The sequence below is a fragment of the Leishmania mexicana genome, chromosome 24 (assembly GCF_000234665.1).
Source record: "Leishmania mexicana MHOM/GT/2001/U1103 complete genome, chromosome 24".
In the NCBI taxonomy this organism is placed as follows: domain Eukaryota; phylum Euglenozoa; class Kinetoplastea; order Trypanosomatida; family Trypanosomatidae; genus Leishmania; species Leishmania mexicana.
In genome coordinates this window covers 795942-814864 of record NC_018328.1, presented here as the reverse complement: position 1 = coordinate 814864, position 18923 = coordinate 795942, and the positions used below count along the sequence as shown (strand labels likewise).

At 58.2% G+C, this 18923-nt stretch overlaps 7 protein-coding genes across 7 annotated transcripts; all 7 read left to right on the top strand.

Moving 5' to 3' along the window:
* Positions 1 to 720: 720 nt before the first annotated feature.
* Positions 721 to 1851, top strand: LMXM_24_2240 (conserved hypothetical protein; the record flags this gene model as incomplete). Its single annotated transcript, XM_003875993.1, has 1 exon — positions 721 to 1851. One exon carries the CDS (start codon positions 721 to 723, stop codon positions 1849 to 1851), a length of 1131 nt encoding a protein of 376 aa, XP_003876042.1.
* Positions 1852 to 2708: 857 nt separating this feature from the next.
* Positions 2709 to 3236, top strand: LMXM_24_2230 (hypothetical predicted multi-pass transmembrane protein; the record flags this gene model as incomplete). Its single annotated transcript, XM_003875992.1, has 1 exon — positions 2709 to 3236. The coding sequence occupies one exon, from the start codon at positions 2709 to 2711 to the stop codon at positions 3234 to 3236; it is 528 nt and encodes a 175-aa protein (XP_003876041.1).
* A 2406-nt stretch (positions 3237 to 5642) lies between these two features.
* On the top strand, positions 5643 to 6833 carry LMXM_24_2220 (conserved hypothetical protein; the record flags this gene model as incomplete). The annotated part of the gene is made up of 1 exon (XM_003875991.1): positions 5643 to 6833. One exon carries the CDS (start codon positions 5643 to 5645, stop codon positions 6831 to 6833), a length of 1191 nt encoding a protein of 396 aa, XP_003876040.1.
* A 724-nt stretch (positions 6834 to 7557) lies between these two features.
* LMXM_24_2210 (putative 60S ribosomal protein L12) lies at positions 7558 to 8052 on the top strand (the record flags this gene model as incomplete). The annotated part of the gene is made up of 1 exon (XM_003875990.1): positions 7558 to 8052. The coding sequence occupies one exon, from the start codon at positions 7558 to 7560 to the stop codon at positions 8050 to 8052; it is 495 nt and encodes a 164-aa protein (XP_003876039.1).
* Positions 8053 to 11321: 3269 nt separating this feature from the next.
* On the top strand, positions 11322 to 12062 carry LMXM_24_2200 (conserved hypothetical protein; the record flags this gene model as incomplete). The annotated part of the gene is made up of 1 exon (XM_003875989.1): positions 11322 to 12062. The coding sequence occupies one exon, from the start codon at positions 11322 to 11324 to the stop codon at positions 12060 to 12062; it is 741 nt and encodes a 246-aa protein (XP_003876038.1).
* Positions 12063 to 12745: 683 nt separating this feature from the next.
* On the top strand, positions 12746 to 13489 carry LMXM_24_2190 (conserved hypothetical protein; the record flags this gene model as incomplete). Its single annotated transcript, XM_003875988.1, has 1 exon — positions 12746 to 13489. The coding sequence occupies one exon, from the start codon at positions 12746 to 12748 to the stop codon at positions 13487 to 13489; it is 744 nt and encodes a 247-aa protein (XP_003876037.1).
* Positions 13490 to 14279: 790 nt separating this feature from the next.
* Positions 14280 to 18596, top strand: LMXM_24_2180 (ML protein; the record flags this gene model as incomplete). The annotated part of the gene is made up of 1 exon (XM_003875987.1): positions 14280 to 18596. The coding sequence occupies one exon, from the start codon at positions 14280 to 14282 to the stop codon at positions 18594 to 18596; it is 4317 nt and encodes a 1438-aa protein (XP_003876036.1).
* Positions 18597 to 18923: the final 327 nt, after the last annotated feature.

Here is an 18923-nt window from a genome sequence, read left to right as displayed (position 1 = left end):
GCTTCAGCTTAGTTTCTCACGCTCCCTCGTCACCCTGTCGACCCCTAACTCTCCTGATCTCACTGTGTCTTTGTCTGCTTCTCCAGCAGCCGGAGAGAACGCGGAAGAGATGTACAAAAAAGGGAACGACTCAAACTTTTTTCTCTTAGAGCCAATGATAGGCGCTGTTGTGCTCTCTGTCCATTCTCGTTCTTTATCATCTACTATTGTCTCTCATTGTCAGTCAGACGCGTCGAAAAAGAAAGAAAGTCGGGGACAATTCACAGCTTCAGGGCACAGCGGCTGCATCAAGTAACCGATCTGCACGGTTGTGTGTGTGTGTGTGTGCGAGCGCCTGCGCATCTTCAGGTTGTAGCGACCGATCCTTTCCTGATCACTTCCCGGCCTCTCTTTGTAAGAGTGTGTGCGTCTGTATGTCTGTGTTTCAGGAGGGGTGTGCTTCTACGGGTGCACATGGTGTTCGCTTATGAATGCCTCCCGGTGCTTTGCACCGAGTACTGTGATGTCTTGAGTCGGAGCAACATAGCGCTCCAGGCGAATGTCGCGCTCTCTTTCTTGTGCGTCTTACATGCGGCGGCAGTGTCTGGCTTCTCTCTGTTCTCCTCTGTTCGTTTTTCTACTACTGTTGCCAATCGTTTCTCCTCTGGATGACGTCTCAAACACGACTTCCCTCTTTCTGAATAGTTTCTCGCGCCGCTGCGTAGAAAGCGAAGACTTGCGATGGGGAGTGCCGGGACGCGTTGCACTCCTCGAGTTACTGCTACTGTGCTGGCTGTCATGGCCTTGTCGGCTCTGGTGTACACTACGGCGCGACGCGGTGTACCACGCGTCATGGGCGGCCGTTTCTTTTCCTGGGGCGCATGCGCCTCCCCGATTGTCACTATCGATCCAGTTGTTGCAGAAGAAAACTCCATCGAGAGGAGGCTGCCACCTGAGATCAAGGCCTTACATGCACAGGCGGTGACGAACGGCGAGGACACGTACATTGATCTGCGCACGGGCTTCACTGTCTTTACCCGCCTTGGGCTGATGCGAAACATGAAGTGCTGCGGGAACCGGTGCCGCCACTGTCCTTTTGGCCACGTAAATGTCCAATCCAAGCGCTTGGCGACAACCGAAGCAGAGGGTCCTGTCGGGGCCACGTCCGCCGCCTCCGCGGCCACTAGTGTGGATGCGTCTTCCACCACCCCCACGGCAGTCTCAAAGGATGGGAAAGAGGTAGCTGGTGGTGAGGTGCCCAAGCGCAGTATGGTCTACACCAAGACAGGGGACAATGGTGCATCTGCCCTGTTCACTGGCGAGCGCCGAAGGAAAGCAGACGTCGTGTTCGAAGCTCTTGGTTCGATCGACGAGCTGAGCAGCCACGTGGGGCTCGCCAGGGCGATGCTACGCAGCGCCGCGGCGAGGCATGAGCACGATGAGGCGATGATGTGCATGCTGGCGGAAATCCAGCAGGAGCTGCTGAACGCCGGCACGGTTGTGGCAACGCCAACGGCGAAAAACCTTGAGGACGAAACTGCAAAGCACATGACTGAGATTCTCGACGGATACCGCTTTGCCGAAAAGACGGAAGAGCTAGCGAAAAGCATCGACATCATTGACAACCGCCTCGCTCCGTTGCGCGTTTTCATTCTTCCTGGCGGTGGTAACGTGGCCTCTGCCCAGCTGCATGTGTGCCGCACCACTTGCCGACGTGCGGAGCGGCGCATGGTCACGTTGGGCGACTTGTACGGCGCGACCTACACGGATCACTTGCGCCAAGCCACTGTGTACATGAATCGGCTCAGCGATTTTTTTTTTGTAGCCGCCCGCAGCGTTGCGGAGGAGGACATTGTGCGGAAGTACGACTGAACAGCGCGCGCTCCTCCGTAGCACCGCTGTCACTGCATTTCCTTGCGGCGTTTTCTCACACCATCACTGGCGCACTGTGACGCGAGAGGAATGAATGGTTTGTGTGGCGTCAGCATCGGTTGTGAGCTGCAGAACCAGTAGTACCATCTCTCACCCCTTTCTTTTTTCTTGTCAGTGACTGCCGCCGAGCTTTGCTGCTCTCACTTTCTAGTCTCCACTCCTCTGTGTCCTCCATGTCCTCTTGCGTGCTCCTTCGGGGGGAGCACATGCTCATGTCTGTGCAGCTGACGCCTGTCTTTCTCGGTATGGGCTGGTGTGTAGTGGTGATGTTTTCGCGGTCTGCACATGGGCGGAGGCTTTGCTTACACACCAGAGGTAGAGTAGATGGGGAATGATGTCGTCAACGCCAGCGACAAGTGCGGTGTTTCACCGCACATTTTGTGCAGTAGACGTACTGCTGGCGTTTCCTTCCGTGTATTTCTGCATGTGGTGTGTGGGGCGCCGCCTCAGAGATGACGGATGAACACCCGCGCACTGTCGAGACCTGGTCGCAAGCCACGAGCGCTCAACGGTGAAAAGGGGAGGAGTTACATGGTACACACTCGCCCTCCGTAGCCCACCCCTTCCACCATGCTCTGGCGGTCTTCCTCTTTTCAGCTCTTCTCTCCAACCCCCACTCCTCTCTCTTCCTATGTTGCTCCGCGCGTGCCCAGTGATAGCAGCTCGCTTCATAGTCGTGCCCTTTCCCCCACCCGCCCCCATCATCAGCTCTCCATATTCTCCTCATCCGCCCGCGTCATCGCGTTTTGAACGCTTTCTTTTACCTTTGACACTTCGCCTTTGCTCCTCGCATCACGATGAACGAGTTGGAGCGCAAGCGGCGCACGTTCCGCATTTGGTTGGCGATCTACATAATATTCGCCCTGATCTACCTCTCGGGCGTATTACTTTTTTGCTTTGTGCACCAGAACTACTGGGCCTGTGGCGGCTTCGTCGTCGTGGTTCTCTTGATCGCCCTGCGTGTGGCGCTCTTGGCGACGCCGCAGTACCGCCTGTACAAGCTTTTTCCTCCCTGCAGCTTCAACCGCATTGCATACCAAACGTTCTTTCTTTGCGCTTGCCTGGTTGGGATCAGCCTGGGGGTGTGGCTCATGGCGAGGGGCATTAAGCATCGCCAGTCTTGGACAGCGCGCTCGTACTTTTGTGGAATGACCGGCGTGTGGATGGCGGCGAAGTGGAGCTACATCGTGACGGTGCCCATCTACGAGCTCCGAGAGGACACACTCGAAGAGGACGCGCTCATCAGGCTTGGCCTCATTGATTCAGGGAAAGACAGGGTGTCTGGTAACAACGAACCGGCGATGTCAAAGGAGAACTGTGCATAGAGTGTATACAGCTCCCCATACCGTCCATCCTGTCTGAGCACCTTCGTGTACTCACCCCTGAACGAAAAGAGCGAGAAAAAGAAATTGAGTGGATGTGTCTGGCGCGGGTGTGTGCAGATGAGTGAGGTGTGGAAGGGGAAGGGACGAGAGACATGCGCAGACGTCTCCCTCTCTCCCTTGTCATGCCTTCATTCAGTCTGTCACTTCGCGCTCTCTCCCATTCCAAACTGCCCCCCAACACAAACCATCGACATCACGGCTAGACGTTTTCGTTCTGCACCTTCTTGATGGCCACCCTCAGCGAGACCACGAGGAGGGAGAGAAGGATGGGTGGCGACAGTGGAATCAGAAAACACCCTTCCTCCCATGTCTCTCTTAGTTCTTGTCTCGCCTTCCCTTTTGTGTGTATTCGTTCGTGTGGAGGGTCAACCCTTTAGGTTGTTTGTTTCTTGTACGGCACCTATTTGCTACACACACACACAAAGGCAGCCGAGGTGAGTTGGGTAGAGGCGGTGAAGAGGGGACCCACCTCTTCTGACTTGTCTGTCCACCCCCGTTTCTTTTTCCTATTTATGCTGTTCCTCCTCTTTAGTTTTTATCTCTTGTCCTCTAGTTTTTTTTTCGTGCCCTTTTCGCCCTCCCCCCTTCTGTAGCCTACGTCACATCGTGGCGAACAGCGTCAAGTGTCAAGTGAGGAGCGGGAGATGAGTGTCGACTAGGTAGGGAGAAGTTCGCTTATCAGCTGCGTCGCTCTAGCGATTCTTTGTTCTCTTTTTTCGTGCTTTCGCCCGCACTACCCAGAGAGATCGCTGGCAATGGAGACGCCGACGGATATGTTTTCTATTTTGTGTGTCTTGGTGCTTCTTTCTGTTCACCGACTCTGCGCACCCAGACTTCTTCAGGTGATGGTTGCACTGGCGGCCGTAGTCGTGGTTGTGTGTGCGTCTGCGCATCCCCCCTTCCTCCCTCCCCTGCGTAACACGGTACTTGGTTGCCGATGTCCACAGAGGCGTTGATAATCACCACCACTCGAACCAGGACAAGACAGAGAGAGGGAGTCAAGCACGTGCGCAAGGGACACGTATCTGTATGTATAAGTTTCAAGCGTACAACTTCCACCATCAACTTTTTTGTTTGTTCGTGTTTCGTTTTTTTTTGTTTCTTTGTGCCGTGACTTAGTTCCAACGGGAAAAGACACACGCACACACGGACGCAATCTTCGCTGACAAACAAAGACAAGAGACACCCGAAAACACAGGCAAGTGAACGTTGTGGCAAACCGCACAAGAGAGAACAAGACAGCAACCGTCAACTGTGAAGGTAGCACATACGTGTGTTTGCGTGACTGTGTTGGGGCGGTGAGGTTGATAAATAAAGGAAAGCGAAAGCGGAGAGAAGTGGCCTCACTCGCTGGCTGCTGCTGCAGCACCACTCTTCTCAGCAACACCTGTGCAAGGGAGGATATACCCTTCCCTCCCCCTCTCTGTGCGCCCCTCTCCCGACATTACCTGCTTTCTCCATTCAATGATGACAGAGGGCAGCAGCGCAATGTGGGGAGAAGAGGTTACGCTCACTTAGAGCTGTGAAATATCAGCTCTGTTTCTGGTGTGCACATTTACGCTCCCGTATGTGTGTGTGGGGGGGTGAACGCCTATGCGGCGCACAGTCGTCCTTCTCGGATTTTTTCTTTCCTGTATTACCTCCTCCTCTGAAAACGAACAGAAAACGTGCATCTTCACTTGTCCCCGAGAGTGGCACATGCGGGTATGCCGAGAGGCTGCGAGAAAACGAAAGACGCCCCCTCCCCTCACCGTTTTACTGGTGTCACTTATGTTGTGGTGCGTCTCCTAGTAAGCACACGATTGGTGAGGGACTCAAGGGTTTGGCGGTCATGACAGAGGATGCAAAGCATGCACACCAAAAGCAAGCAAACTGAAGCCTCTGCTGCTCTGTGGGGAGCAAGGATCGGGCAGGCCCTTTGTACCTTGTTGCGATCCTCTTCTGTCTCCCAGACCGCCCTGTCTGAGGCTCCTCGACTGTTATGGCGACGAACCAATTCTTCGATGCACGTTTTTCTGTCCTCTGTCCTCTGTCCTCTTCGCTTTGCTTTTTTCGTACGTTGGTGAAAGCTACCATCTACACGGGTGTTGTGCGAGGCGATTGCTGTTCCCTCTCGCAGACGAGGCGGTGGAAGTGTTGACGGGCGCATGACGGAGAATTCGCCGAACAGCAGCCGTTGTACGGTGCCCCGTGTCACTCGACCAAGTTGTTTCTCCTCTACTTGGAGCATCTTCACAGGTTTTAGCTGATAACACCCTTTTCTCTTCTCACACGTGAGCCCTGCCGCTGTAGGGGCGTCTGGCGCTCTTTCGAGAAAAGCTCCTCTTGTGTGTCTGCACCACTGTCATGCATCTTTTCACTAGAATCCTTGCTTTTTTTGTGGTAGCACTTGCTGTACTTCTCATCCCTCAGTTTCTCGAACCCATCTATGTGGTCCCTGCGGTCGATGCCGTGGCGCCGTTCTGCTCGGAGCCGCCGCTGTGCGCAAGAAAGGACCGTACAATGAAGCAGCTGCTTCTGTGTACCATACGGAGCGCCCCCTTGAAGCCTGCATCGCCAGCGTATCGTCAGTACGTTGTGTCACGGCTGAAGCGGTACGTGGATGGCTCCATACGGGGTCAGTCGGTGGCCCCATCTGTGATTGAGCGGGTACGCTACAAGCTTGCGCACGTGCACGAGCCGATGGTGCTGCACTTTGCGGGTGACAACGGTGTCGGCAAGACACGGCTGGCCGAGCTCATCTCGCTGGCTGTTGGCCAGAAGTGTGGGGACGCAACGTGCAGCATTGGGGACACCACCCTCGTACTCTCCGGCACTAGCTATGATGGCATGACGGTGGCAGAGTTCCGCAACGCGGTGGTGCCCGTGGTGGTGCGTCACGCGCAACGCTATCCCGACAACGGCGTTGTCATCTTCAACGAACTGACTTCGCTAGAGCCCAGCAAGGTGCGCGTGCTGTCACCGCTGCTAGGCCGGGGCACCAGCTTCCCAGAGAACCCAGGTGTCAGCATAGCTCCGCTGCTGGTTATCTTGACAACAGATTTTGGCCGCGAGGGCCGCACGCGCGGCAAGAGTCTCTTCGAGATGCGTGCGTTCATCACTGACGAATTCGCCGATCTGTACAGCAAGGAGGCCGCCTCGCACGTTCGCACCTTCCCGTTCCTGCCCATCTCTCTCAGTACCGCAGGTGACATTGTACGTGTCGTTGTGAGGGAAATCGGCTGCAGCGCCCCACAACCTGTGTGCCTCGCCATCAGCGACCCTGCCGTTCTGTGGCTGGTGGAGAAGACGAAAATACTCTTACCAGCCGAGAACGGCCGTGCGGTGGCCTTTGAAACCAAGCTGCAGCTGGAGGCGCTCCTTGAACAGGTGATGGACAACTACACCGAGAGCGGCATCATTGCCACTGATGAACTTTACCTGGATGTTGATGCGACATGTCCATACCGGCGGTGCACTGTCTTCCTCGAGGGTGACGGGACGCTCGCGATGGCATGCCAAGGCACAGGCACGCACAGCCGTCTGTCAGCAGGCTGAACATGTTGCGGAGGCGGCTCTGTGAGGTATGGAGGGAGGGACGGGGGTTCATGGACGGAGAACAGATGCTGAGGGGGGAGTGAGGCGTGGGCAACTCTCCGAGCTCACTACTATCGCGTCATGGTCGCCCTCTCCCTTCGCTATGTGTGCGGTGCACTGCGAAGGGAGCTAAAGCGTTGGTTGAACGGTGTTGCTCGTGGCGGGTATGTGCGCTGCGCTGCACATCCCTGAAGACGGGCGCAACAGCTTTGAAGTAAATAATAGAATGCCGCGAGACGTGCGTCGCCACTGTCTTCTAGTCATGGACTACTAGACATCCACGTCGTTCTTCTTCTTTGTAGTGGAAACGGGGGGAGGAAGGAGAGGGAGGGGGAAAGGAACTTGAACCCAGCACGTTGCCTGTGTTAGCCACTGTGCCCGAAAGCGAACCCCTCCCCCCTCCTCCACCGCATGCCTCCTCACCCCCCCTGCCGCTCTGTTGTGCTGGAAGACAACCTCCACATTGGCACACCGCTTCTACTTTTCGTTCTCCTTTGTTGCACTTTTCTTCGCTCGATGTTTTCCTTTGGTGCTCTGCGCTTAAACTGACATCGACCCGTGTCACACTTTCCATACGATTTCATCGCTCACGCTACCCTTTCGTGCTCCATCGCCTCTTCCGCACGCCTACACAAACGCACACACGCGACGCACACATCACACAGTTGGAAGCCTTTCTCGAATCATGCCGCCGAAGTTTGACCCCAACCAGGAGATCATCGTGGTGGTGCGCGCCGTCGGTGGCGAGGTGGCTGCGACAGCCTCCCTGGCCCCGAAGGTCGGTCCTCTCGGTCTCAACGCCAAGAAGATCGGTGAGGACATCGCCAAGTGCACCAAGGACTGGAAGGGCTTGAAGGTCACCTGCGAGCTGCGCGTCAAGAACCGTGTGGCGACGGTGGTGGTGACGCCGTCCGTGGCGTCTCGCCTCATTCGCGCGCTGAAGGAGCCGCCGCGCGACCGCAAGAAGGTCAAGAACATCAAGCATAGCGGCAACATCCCCTTCGCGGAGATCATCAAGATCGCCAAGGAGTCGCAGCCCAAGTCCATGGGTAGCGATCTCAAGGCCGTCGTGATGGAGGTGCTCGGCACGGCCGTGTCCATCGGCTGCACCGTCGATGGCGAGAGCCCGCTCGACATTCAGGCGAAGGTCCGGGAGGGCAAACTGAAGGTCCCCAACTAGGGAGCAGTCTGATTTCGTTTCATTTCGCTGTTGACGTAAGCGCGGCCCGTCAACCGTCTGCCTCACCCTTTCCTCCCCCTCTCCTCCCCCTCTCATTACTGAGACACAGGTTATGGAGTACGTGGTCAGAGTTGGATGGTGGCAGGCTGCGCATATCTCTCAGCTGTACTTTGTTTCTTGTTTCCCTTCACGCAAACGTAATCGCACTGGCACGCGCTGTGGATGGCGCACACACGCACACACACCCGCTCGAGGATTGAAATGCATGCCTCCTTCCGACGACCCTCTTTGTGCGCCCCTGTGGGGCAACGCATGGCAGCATGTGTGCAATACCGTTGTAAGAGTAAGGAGACCATAACGGTGTCCTCCATGCGTTCCCTCCCCCTCTACGCCTCTGCAAGAGCACGCATCACTCCCGTCTTTCCCTCTCTCGCTCTACCACCTGGACACCCGCCACCTTCAATCTCTTTTCCCTCCCCACCTCCACATCCCTTTCACCGACTTCATTCACACGAAAACGCACACGCGCACCCGCAAAGGAAAAAGAAAATGGGTACCGTCAGCCGGCCGAGGGGCATGCGCCCCAAGTGGCACAAGAAGCGCATAAAGCGCTTAAAGCTGCGCCGCCGTCGCATGCGCCAGCGCAGCAAGTAAGCGGCTTCTGAGGATGTTCGCTCTCATGCGCAGCTGTATGTTTGTGTGGCGAGCTCTTGTGTGTGCATATGCCCACTGCCGCTCTATGGTGATCCACACGCGCGCAGGCAAACACAAAGACGCGGTCCCCTCCACCTGCACACATCTATGTGCAACTCACGAATCACACCGAACGTACAACTGGGTGACGCTCCGCGCGCGCCTTCTTGTAGCCTTATCTTTGTGCATATTCGTGTGTGTCGAGGAGGCTATCTGTGTGGTACCGGTGCGTGGAAGATGAGCAGCGGTGTCGGCGCTTCACTCGTTTTCCATTCTATCTTTCCTGCAGTGATTTCTTCTTCCTTCTTTCAGTCGTTTGCGTGTGCATGTGCGCATCACCGCACATCCCACTACGGAAAAAAGAAACACATGTATTAATAGGAAGGTGAAGCCAAGTATGCAACCGACATGGTTCACAATAGCCGGGACAGGTGCGCGACAACGGTGGCGCTTCTCGCATTGTCACGTTGGTTTTGGACGTGGGACAGCAGCCCCACCCTCTCCTGCCTCCATTCTTACACTCGCCATACAGCGCTCGCCTTTGCAAAGCGTCTCTACGTCACTCTGAAAACGGCAGCTCCTTTGCATGACGATCGAGTGTGTTGGGTTGCGGCCACATGTACTCGTCTCCTGTGCTATCACTGTCTTTTTCGCCACTTTCTAGCCGATGCATCGCTACAGTTCCACTGTCCTCTTCCTCGTCTCTCTCTCCCCTTTGTCGTCTCTCGTCGACTTGACTTCCCGGCCCTTCCCTCCCTCATCAGATTCACCATGGGTACCGTCAGCCGGCCGAGGGGCATGCGCCCCAAGTGGCACAAGAAGCGCATAAAGCGCTTAAAGCTGCGCCGCCGTCGCATGCGCCAGCGCAGCAAGTAAGCTGTCAATCTGTGCGCGAGCGTGCTCGCTAGTGGGGAGTGCAAAGAGACTGAAGCTGCTCTACGCCTTCTGTGTTGGAATCTCCCAGCACCGCTGTCTTGAAGCGTGCATGTGTGTGTGTGTGTATGCTTGGACAACGTTAGGAAGGGCACTGCAGCTGCGTCGTCGTCGTCGTCAAACCACCTTTCGGCGACCTCGTCTCCCCTCACCCCGCCCTCTGTCCTCTCCCATTCTCTCCGGTGATCACACCAAGGTGCGCATTTCTCTTCGTCTTATTTGTCTCCTTTTTCGTCTACACCCACTTCAGGAAGAAAACGGTGAAGCGCACACGGTCTGCGGCGTGGGGCACTCGACCTCCGGCCCCTCGCCACTGGTCTGCGAGGAGACTGGAAGCCTGTGCGAGTGTCAAAGTCACGTGGTGGCAGTGCACGTACATACCGCGATGCCTACGCGCTATGTGCGCAGCATTATCCTTGATGAAAGCCAGCGCCAATGCGCCGTGCCCGCCTCCCTCTCGATTTCTTATAGGGTGGAACGCAAGCGCGGTGCCTGTTGCTGTTTTCCCTAGCGTATCCTCTGCTCCCTCCTCTCCTGCTCTTCTTTTCTCCGGTTTTGCACACCGCGCACCGTCGTCCCTCTACACAACAAACGCACAAATGCACCAATGCACATACCTCCATGCAGGCATAAGAAATGGGTACCGTCAGCCGGCCGAGGGGCATGCGCCCCAAGTGGCACAAGAAGCGCATAAAGCGCTTAAAGCTGCGCCGCCGTCGCATGCGCCAGCGCAGCAAGTAAGCGGTGCATCGGTGTATGTGCCTGTGTTTGTGCCTATGTCTGCGTGTGTGTCTGCTCTTGCATGGTTGCTGGGCGAGCACACATACGCATCTGCGCGCGCACACGCACATATAACGCTACATGGCGATGCGCGTTTTCGCCGGACCGGAGACTGATTCACTAACATGTGTTGTGATCTGTGTGTCTGTCTGTGGCAGCGATGCGGCGTCGCTGTGATCGTGCGTTTTGCCACCGTCTCCATGAACGCCAAGAGGGAAACTTGCTCGTTCTGTTGTTTTTTGTTGTTTTTGCTTGTGTGGTTGTAAGCGCGTGTGTGTCACGACTGCACCTCACGCTGCGGTTCCCCAAAGCCCCATACAAATGTGCAAAGGCTGATATACAGCACCGACGTACCGGTAGCGCTGCCGTTATGGTGCGCAGTGGTGGCCCAAAGAGCTGGTGATCGCTGTCCGTGCTGTGTGTCTGCACGGAGGGGGAGGAGGTAGTACGACCCCCTTACCCTCAGAACCCTCTCCATCTTCCACCCTAACTTGGCTTGCGCCATGTCAGAGGTCTTCTGTTTCCTTCACCTCCCCTTCTGCATCTCCATCTCATCTCCGCCCGTTTTGCTTTGGCTGCCTCCCTCCCTACTCCCCCTCTCTTTCTTACATGTTTCTCGGTAGTCTCAGGCGTGTGTCATCAGCTGCTGTGCAACTGGGCGTCCAGCCCTCCTCCACTCCCCATTCGACCGGGCAGTTGCATGCTCGCCTACCTCACTAGCAGGCGGATCGACTACAGCACGACAAGCTGTGCGCCTACACAAAGGTGCTGACCGGATCACCGTGTGGTATGCCAAGAACAGAAAACCGCCTGTCCCTGGACGTGTCGTCTCCCCCCTTCCCCCAGTCGCTTTCGGTCTGCTCATGCATCCGCTCAAGTCTGGTCAGGGGCTGTTCCCTCGCTACGGCGGAGGCTGGATGCACCAGTTTGGCCATGTGTACGCCCTCCAACAAGAGCTTCTGGACACGAAGGCGAATAACTGGTTCCGCGCAGTGGAGTTGTGGCATACGGCGCGTCAAGAAGGGGTCGCGATGAACGTGAGCCACTTCACTTGCATCCTGCGACAGTGTGTTCAGCCAGGGGCATGGGCGCAATCGCTGCAGGTGCTCAAGCAGATGAAGCGGGAGAACGTGCGTCCCGATGTGGTCGGCGTTGGCTGCGCGCTGGCCGCGTGCGTTGAAGGGAAGCATTATGACGAGGTGGAGAATATCTTTGCCACCTTTCACAAGACGATGCTGCTAGACAGTGTTTGCCACCTGGCGCTGATCCGCGCGCGGCAAGAGAGCGGCAATGCCAAGGGCGCCATCGTGGCTGGCAAGCAGCAGCAAGCGGACCAGGTGCCCTTTCTTCCGTACACCTACACACATCTACTAGAAGCATGCAACGCTGAGGATGATGCCGCCTACGCCATGGAGCTCGTCCACAGTATGCGCAGCGAGCAATGGGCCCCGTCACAATGCGCGCTGCTGGCCATCGAGGATCTGGGACGGCGCCACGAGGGACTGGCGGAATTTTCAAGACCACTACTGTTCGCAGGTGACAAGGCAGACAGCGCGCTGCCCTCGCTCGACGCCTCAAAGCGCCTTCCTCCGCCAGAGTCGTGACGGCGGACCCTCAAAAGTGCGCAAGCATCGAGGGAGTAATGCGCTGTGCAGTATGCCGCTTGTCGTTTCTTTCTTCTACCTCTTCACACAAGCACATGGACACGAATGCTTCTCGGGAGTGACGTCGCACCGTGCCCCCTCCTTACGGGCCCTCGCTCCTCCTCCGCTCTCTCTCTGTCTCGCTCCGTCGTTGGTGCCCGCGCATCGTCTCCTCCCCTTACATACACAGTGCGGGATAACGAGCACACACGCACTTGAACAATAGAGACACTTCACTCCCCACCACCGCCTGCATCACGCAGCTCTGTTGTGGTGAGTTGCGTTGGAGTATCTCCACACACGCGTGGACAGGAAACTCGATTGGACGTGTCTCAACACTCCAAGGGGAGCAAGAGCTACGGCAGTCAGACGTACCTGATGCATCTGCCACTTCCTCTCCTTGCCTTCGAGGTCGACGCTGCCGAGCATGCTGCTTTGACGCACGTATCTGATGACGCACTAGTCGTCTGTCTTTCCGTGTTCTTTCAATGTCTCTCTCGCTCCCACTCTCTTCTCTTCTGCGTCCCAGCCGGCGCGCATTATTTTCGGCGCGGCAGAGGAGATCCACGCGAAGGGTGGGGTTGATAGCGGCTCTTGGCGGAACTGCTGTTGCCCGTCTCTGTGTTTGTGTGAGGTTGAGAGAGATGGCACCCAAAACGCGAAGCGGGTCCAAATCTACGAAGCGAGGCCGCATACACGATGCACCAGAGACACCGCCGTCGTCGCGAGGTAGCGTGAATGCTGCTGAGAAAAAGAACAAACAGTGCAGCCAGTCCGCGAGAGCAGAGGCAAAACGAAGTGTCGAGGGACTAGTAGGGAAGACCTTGGGTTTCGTTCGGAGTTACAAGTGGTGGTGCGTTGCCCTGCTAACCGTTGTGTTGGTTCTGGTAGCGGCGCGTCTTGCGGTGCTGCTCTCACCTAGTGGATATGCCTTCCCGCGGGAGCGGCATCCGTGCGCGTGCGCAGTGGTGGCTTCCACCTCCAATCGGCTGGCAAAAGCCGTCCTCAGCCGTCGCACTGGAGTGAGCGGGGTCCACTGGCGAACAGAGGAGACGGGGCTGGACTCACTGTCGTTTGCGACCCAGTGCAGCGGCGGCGCTGTCGTTACGCTGTCCGGACCCTTCGAGTCGGTTGATCAGCTCAGGGCGGCGTTGATAGCGCCATTCAAAGATCGTCGCAGCCGCTGTGTGGTATGGGTGACCACCCCGGAAGCAGTGAAGCGAGTGGCGAACTCACTGAAGGAGCTCATGGAGAACAATGCTCTTAGCGGAAAGACAGTGGTGCCAGCGCACAGCCGCGCCACGCTCATGCTCAAGTCGCCGGAATCACGGGAGCAGTTGAAGTCCAGCTTACCACACCGTGTGGTGCACATGCTGACTGAAGTTTGACCTGAATCACGCTCATAGAGGGTGTGTCTGCACAGTGTTCGCCATTGCCCGTGTATGTGTCTCTCGCTCTCATGGTCCACGCCTTTGGGCTGCCTTTGCTTGGGCCGTCTTTGCGCCCCACACGTCGATGTCCGCGGTTGAGCTAGAGTCGGCGTCAGAGGGCATAGTGGCCTGCTGGAGGTTGGGGTACATTCCTGCTGGTGGATGCACCGGTGCATCGGCGTGTTGTGCGCGTATCGCCAAAGAGTTGTGTTTACAGTTCACGGTTGCACCTTGTGCCACGGGGCTGCTCTCCTGTTCGGCAGAGAGAGAGTCGATCTGGTCCCGCCGCCAGCTCAAAACGAGGGGGCGGTGCGGTGTAGACAGTGACTGGGCGTCTGTGCGTAACACGGCGTGTGCGCTGGGCTGTGGCGTCATGAGGCGTCCCGTCACCCGGCAGTGGTGCTCATTTGTGCGGATCACCACTTCCGCAATGTCCACACGCATATCACTCGTCCAACAACGTATCGCTCCTCCATTCCTCCTCGCCTCTCTCCCCTCTTCCTTCGATGGTGGATCGTCTGCAGGTACGCACTTGACGTTGTCACTTCTTTTAGTTTGAGCCGGGCCTGTGCGTATCTCATCGGTCTCCCGGCCACCCTTTTACCCCCGCTCCCCGTCGTGTCTACGGTGTGCGCCGTCCCTTTCTCCTCGCACGGGAGAGCGCGTGGACACGAGCGGCAGAGCGAGAGACGACGAGGTGACTCACAACAGTGAGTTACACCGGCTCCACGTTTTGTGCTTCTGCACCATGGTCTCCGATGGGGCACAGAAGAGTGGGCCAGTACCAGGCGACCACGTTGACCAGCTCCTGGAGGAGTACCTGCGAGTCATCAACGACAAGGATGACCAGCTTCACCGTCTGCTCCGACAACTGCAAGATCAAGAGGCAGTTGCCGGGCAGAGGGAGGAGAACCACACCGCGAAGCAGAGACAGCTTGCGGAGCAGCTGCAGAGCAAGAGCAGAAAACTGAAGGAGATGCAGGCGCAGTCCGCGCGTGATGAGGAGACGGTTCACAAACTCGTGCTCAACTCGGAGGCCCTCAAGAAGCAACTGCAAGAGAGCGAGGAGCGCGCCAAGGACCACGCGGTAGCGACAGCTGAAGCTGCGGCAAAGCTTCACCGACTGGAATGTGAATTATCCGACGCCAAGGCCACCCTTGCGGCGGTACAGGCCCAAAAAACGAAATGCGATGAGGGGTGGGCGGCAACCCAGCTGCAGTTGGAGGCGCAGACCGCCGCTGTCGCGAACCTGAAGAGTGAGCTGGAGGTAGCTACGCGGACGCTGGGTGAGGCTCGGTCACATGCGCAGCAGCTGCAGGCGCGCATCCAGGAAATGATGCCGATTCACGAGCACACGTCGGCGCTCGCCGCACTCGAGGCAAAATCGGCGAGCGAGCGTTTAAAGAGTAATCAAGAGATAGAAAAGCTGCAAGAAGCGCTCTCTAGCAGAGAAATAGATCACCGCACAGCGAAGCAGGCGCTTCGGAAAGCGCAGCAAGACGTGGAAGAGTTGACGGTCCTGCTGCAGACCGCCACGAAAGCGCTCGATACCACGAAACACCAGCTCACGACGATGGACTTGACGAAGCAGCAGACAGAGCGAGAGCTGCGCGAGGAGGCGGCGCGGTGCCGTCGAGCGCAGATGGAGTCTGCCGAGCGCGTTGGTGAGCTGGAGCGGTCCTTGGCGCGGTCGAAAGAGGCGCTCCAGCGCACCGCGGCGGAGCTGCAGGCAGCCTGCGCTCAACACGAGCGCTACAAGGCTGTATCGGAAAAGGCGCACGAGGGGGTGCAGGCACAAAACCGCACGCTGCAGGAGCAGCTGCGACAATCTCAGGATGATGCGGACCGCGCGCGTCGGCTACTCGAGACACGAGAGCGGACGATCAGCGACGGAGCCGACGCACTAGCTCGCGCTCGTGAGGAGGCCACTCGCACGCAAGCAGAGCTGCGCGAGAAGCTGGCTACTGCCACAGCAGCCGCGGCCTCGCGAACTGAGGAGCGTGATCGTCTGCAGCACGAACTGAGCCGCGCGCAGTCGGAGCTGGCGGATGCGCAACGGCGCACTGCTGCCGACGAGCATAGCCTGTCGCAGAAGCTGGAGGAGCTGCAGGCTGGCGTGCAGCGTCTGCATCTGCAGCTGCGAGACAAGGAGGAGGAGACGCGCCGCGCCGAGCTCGTCCACGGCAAGGAGCTGCAGAAGCTTCAACACGACCACGCATTCGGCATAGAAGACATGCGGCGCCGCCACGAGAGCGAGGTGCAGGACTTGCACGCGCGGCTGGAGCTCGCACGCACGGAGCTAAGTGAGAGGGCGGGCGGATCGAAGGGGCTGGAGAAAGAACTCCATCACGTCGCGGAGGTGCGGCAGAGCATGCGGAGCGAGATGAGCCGCCTGCAAAACACCATCGAGGCGAAGGAGACGGTCATTCAGAGCCTACAGCGGGAGGCCGATAAGCAGCAGGCAGAGGTTGCCCAGCTCACGCAACGCTTAGCAGCGCACGAGAGGAGCGAAGACGTCCTGCGGCAGCGCATCGAGGAGGCAGAGCGGGCTCAACTAGACTCCAAGGCAGCAAGAGAGAGAGCAGAGGAGGGCGTGGTGGCCATCAGGAAAACCGCAGAGGTGAGCGCCGCCACCCTTGCTGCAGTGGAGACCCAGCTACGCGAGAAGGACGGCACCATCGCCGCCCTCCGTCTGGAGGTGAGGGAGTGCGTAGAGGCGAAGCAGATGGCCTTCAAGGAGGTCATGCAGGAGAAGTCGAACTGCGACAAGCTAGCACTCTCCCTGAAGGCAACGGAAGAGCGGGTTGACAAGGTTGAGATGGAACTGCGCGCCGCCTTGCAGGAGCAGCAGCGGTTACAGCGTTGCGTCGACGAGAAGTCGAAGGAGGTGCGGCGCCTCAAGGAGGAGGGGGAACAGCGCGATGCAGAGTGCGCACGCCTTGCACGCCACGCAGAGGATGTGGAGTCGCTCGCCAAGCGCACTGCTGAGGAGCTGCGCCAGACAATCCATGAGCGTGACGACACTATTCAGCGCCTCCGCAGCGAACAGGCGACAGTGCTTCCCCACCTCAACGAAGAGAAGGGCAAGAGTCTTGTTCTGCTAGAAAAGCTGCAGCATCAGCAGGAGCTTAGCCGCATGCACATGGACAACGCCCAGCAGCGCATCCGCAGCCTGGAGGAGGCCGTCGCGGCGCGAGAGGCGGAGGTGGGCGCGCTTCAATGCGACAAGGCACGCGCCGAGCAGCAGCTGCTAGAGGTCCAAACACAAGTGGCGACGCTCACGGGCACCCTAGACAGTCGGGAGCACAAGTACCAGCAACGCAAGGAGGAGGTCCAAAAGGCGCTGCAGCAGGTGGAGGAAGTCAAGGCAGCTACAGTGGTGACGCTTGAGCGTGCCGAGGAGCAGACAGCCGCCGCCAACGCGATTCGCGAGAGATACAAGGCAGAAAAGACGAAGATGGAGGTGCTCTTGCAGCGCATGGAGGAGCGGGTGCGGGCCTCGGTGAAGCGCGAGAAGGAGGATCGTCAGCGGGAAACCGACCTGATCGAGAAGCTCACAGAGACGGAGGAGGCGCTGCGGCGAGCACAGTCCACCGTGGACTCACGTGTCAGTGAGGTGAAGGCGCGTTACGAGGAGATGTGCCGCAAACAGAAGGAGTCATTCTGCGACGCCACGAACGATGCCATGGCTGCCGAGAAGCTCGCGACCTCTTTGCAAATGCAGCTGCACGAGGCGCAGCGCAGAGCGCTGTCTGCAGAGGGTAGCTACCGTGAGCTGCAGCGCCACGTCGCAGCGTCCCGAGCTCTGGCACTGGAGGAGTACGCGGAGGAGGCAACGGAAATGAAGCGAGCGTGCATGGACCTTGTCCTACGTGCGCACAGCGGCACCGTGTCCCGCGCTGCAAGCGTTGCCAGGGACAGCTGGTCTGTTGCCCAGAAGACAGCAGCTGAGCTCTGCGAAGGCGCGAGGGACACGGAGCGGCAGCTGGCCCGCCTTCAGTTGAGACACAAGGCAGAGATGCGAGCCGTCGAGGAGGCTCACCATCGGCGGATGGAGGCTGCCGCGGCAGAGCACCACGAGGAAGTTGCGCGTGCTCAGAGAGAGCTGGCTGAGGCGGAGCGGTGCGTGCTGACGCTTAAAGAAGCAGCGCAGCGCACCGACGACGACCGAGAGCAGCGCATGCACGCCTTGAAGGACTCTCTGGAGCGCGCGACAGCGTTGCTGGAGATGGAGAAGCGCCAGACGGCCTCCCTGCACGAGAGGATTGCCTCGGATGAGGCGAAGCGCAGCAGTGATGCGCGGGCTGCCGAGGAGGAGCGTCGCAGCATGCAGCACCATTACGACAAGCTGAAGCGTCAGCTGGATGATCGAGTCGTGGAGCAGAAACACAACGAGGACGAGCTTCGGGAGCTGCGCGCGGAAGTGGCCGCGCTGCAACGCGTGCTGGGTGAGAAAACCCGGGAGGCGAAGCAAGAGGCCGACCGGGCGACTAAGGAACAGGAGCGGCTGGTGGCCGCTGTTGAGGCCCGCGAAGCCGCCCAACAGCGCTGCGACGAGCTGCAAAAGCAGATGAACTTCATGCGTGGCCAGCTAGAGACGGCGCGGCTGAATCACGAGCGCGTCGTCACCGAGCATCAGGCGACCCAGCGGGGCCGTGATATGCGACTCGAGGCAGCACAAGCAGAGCTCGCTACTGCCGTTGCGGAGAGGCGCAGGTACCAGCGCGAAGTGGAGAGCCTGGAGCAGCGGGTGAAGGAGCTGACGAAAGAGGTGCAAACTCTGCGCCAGCACGAGGCAGAAATCCTCGGGCAGCTGCAGTCATACAAGGCGGAGGCTTCAGCGCTGCGTGAGCGGTGCGCGAACGTGGAGTCGCTCAAGAACATTAGCGAGGCCTCCCTCGCCGAAACGCAAGCGCGCGAGCGCGACCTGATGGAGAAGATCGAGGAGCTGCGCAATGCTCAGCAGCTCATGCAGCTGTGCTTTGACAAACAGCAGGAGCAGCTGGAAGTGGGCCGTCGTCTCCGCCAGCAAGACGCGCTGCAGGGGTCGCGGTTTCCCTCGTAGCGGTGCTCACTTCTGGGTGGTGTTGCCTGCGTGTACTGACTTTTTGCTACTTGTACAGTAGAGAATGACGACCATAGACGTAAACGTAGACGTAGACGTGTGTATGCTTGTGTGTGTCTGTGCGTGGGTGGGTGGGTGTGCTTGTCAAAGCCAGCAAACAGCAGTGAAAACGGAAGAAGGGCGACATCTGCTTTCATCTCCCCTCCAACGCAGACCTCTCATCTCCCTTTCTCTGGTGCCCGGGTGTTGCTCGCGTCTCTGGTCGTGATAGAGTGTTGCGGTGGTGCGTGTAAGGCGTATTCGCGTCTCACTGCGTCACTACGGCAC